This window comes from Corylus avellana, chromosome 1 (assembly GCF_965113065.1).
Source record: "Corylus avellana chromosome 1, dhCorAvel1.hap1.2, whole genome shotgun sequence".
Taxonomy (NCBI): domain Eukaryota; kingdom Viridiplantae; phylum Streptophyta; class Magnoliopsida; order Fagales; family Betulaceae; genus Corylus; species Corylus avellana.
In genome coordinates, this window is record NC_142490.1 from 13,696,101 (window position 1) to 13,697,372 (window position 1,272).

The window sequence follows — 1,272 nt, forward strand, 5'->3', positions numbered from 1 at the left end:
ATAACAGAGAGGAGCCTGAACCTACCATGCCAGAGTTTACTAATTATAACTTATGGTAATGAACAAATTAACGTGTTTAATTAGTGATTATAAGCCACTCCTTTGAGAGGCTAACCGCATCTCCCCCCGTTCAAAGCAAAATAACCACCAACCATTTCACATATTAAGCCATCATAATCTACATTTACTCTTCCCCTTCAACAAAGAAATTAATTAAGAAAGAATGAAGCCATTTACGACCTTCGTCTTTCTCTGCACGCTGTGCGTCGCCGTTTTGCCTCAGCTAATCGTCGCGCGCCCAACCAATGTGACCAAACTCGTTACTCAAGTCTGCGCCCACACGGCTCACAAGGATCTCTGCGTCGACACCCTTGCGGCCGATCCCATTAGCCAGGGAGCCAACCAGACCGGCCTGGCCTTGGTGGCGCTGAGGGTGGCCTCGCAGAATGCCTCCGACATAACCGAACACATAAAGGTGTCGGTCAACGACGCGAGTTTGGCGCCTGCGGTTCAGCAGGGCCTGTCGGACTGCATGGACAATTACGTGGACGCGGCTGAGCAGCTCGATGACTCGCTTGCCGCCTTGCTGGCGGGTGCCCACGATGATTTGAATACTTGGGTGAATGTAGCCATTGCTGATTCTGATTCATGCGAGAAATCCATCAAGGGATTCAAAACCGGGATGTCTAAGAAAAATGTTATGTTTCGCATGTTATGCGAGAATGCCTTGGCAATAGCCAAGGCCGTCGCCGTCGCCGAAAACTGATACTTTATTTTTAATTTTTTTTTTTTTTTTTTCACATTATAATAGTTTGCCTTTGTGGCTCAATTTTCTTTTCTATTTTGTTTGACATGGGACTACAATGCTGAGATAATTTCCTAATATACTCTTGATTTTCTGATGAGACATCCTAATTGTGTGTTTTTCTCAATATCGATTTACATATGCCATGGGTTGAATTGAGAAATATTTTTGCATAAATCTAACAAGGCTCAATGTCTTGATGGAATATGAGAATTCTATAAAAGAATCTACAAATTGGTTTTAGATGACTAATAATTTTAACAATAAATATGATAAAACATTTAAAGGGTTTAATTACGTGTACAAACGGGTGGACGAACGAATTACACGAAACTTATTCGAGATAACACGCATACTTCATAAAAACTCTCTCATTTTTTAGGATCTGCATTCCTTGGAATTCCTAGGGGAATTCTAGATTCTAAAATTTTAGATCCTGACCCTTCAATTTCATCCAAAGGCTAGTG

At 41.8% G+C, this 1,272-nt stretch overlaps 1 protein-coding gene across 1 annotated transcript; it reads left to right on the top strand.

Annotated features, from left to right (window-relative positions):
- Window positions 1-223: 223 nt before the first annotated feature.
- LOC132169142 (putative invertase inhibitor) lies at window positions 224-849 on the top strand. The gene has a single exon (XM_059580226.2). It carries the CDS (start codon window positions 224-226, stop codon window positions 764-766), a length of 543 nt encoding a protein of 180 aa, XP_059436209.2. The 3' UTR covers window positions 767-849.
- The last annotated feature ends 423 nt before the right edge of the window (window positions 850-1,272 follow it).

Coding starts and splice junctions, on each gene's coding strand:
- LOC132169142 (XM_059580226.2), top strand. CDS start 224: ATGAAGCCATTTACGACCTTCGTCTTTCTCTGCACGCTGTGCGTCGCC.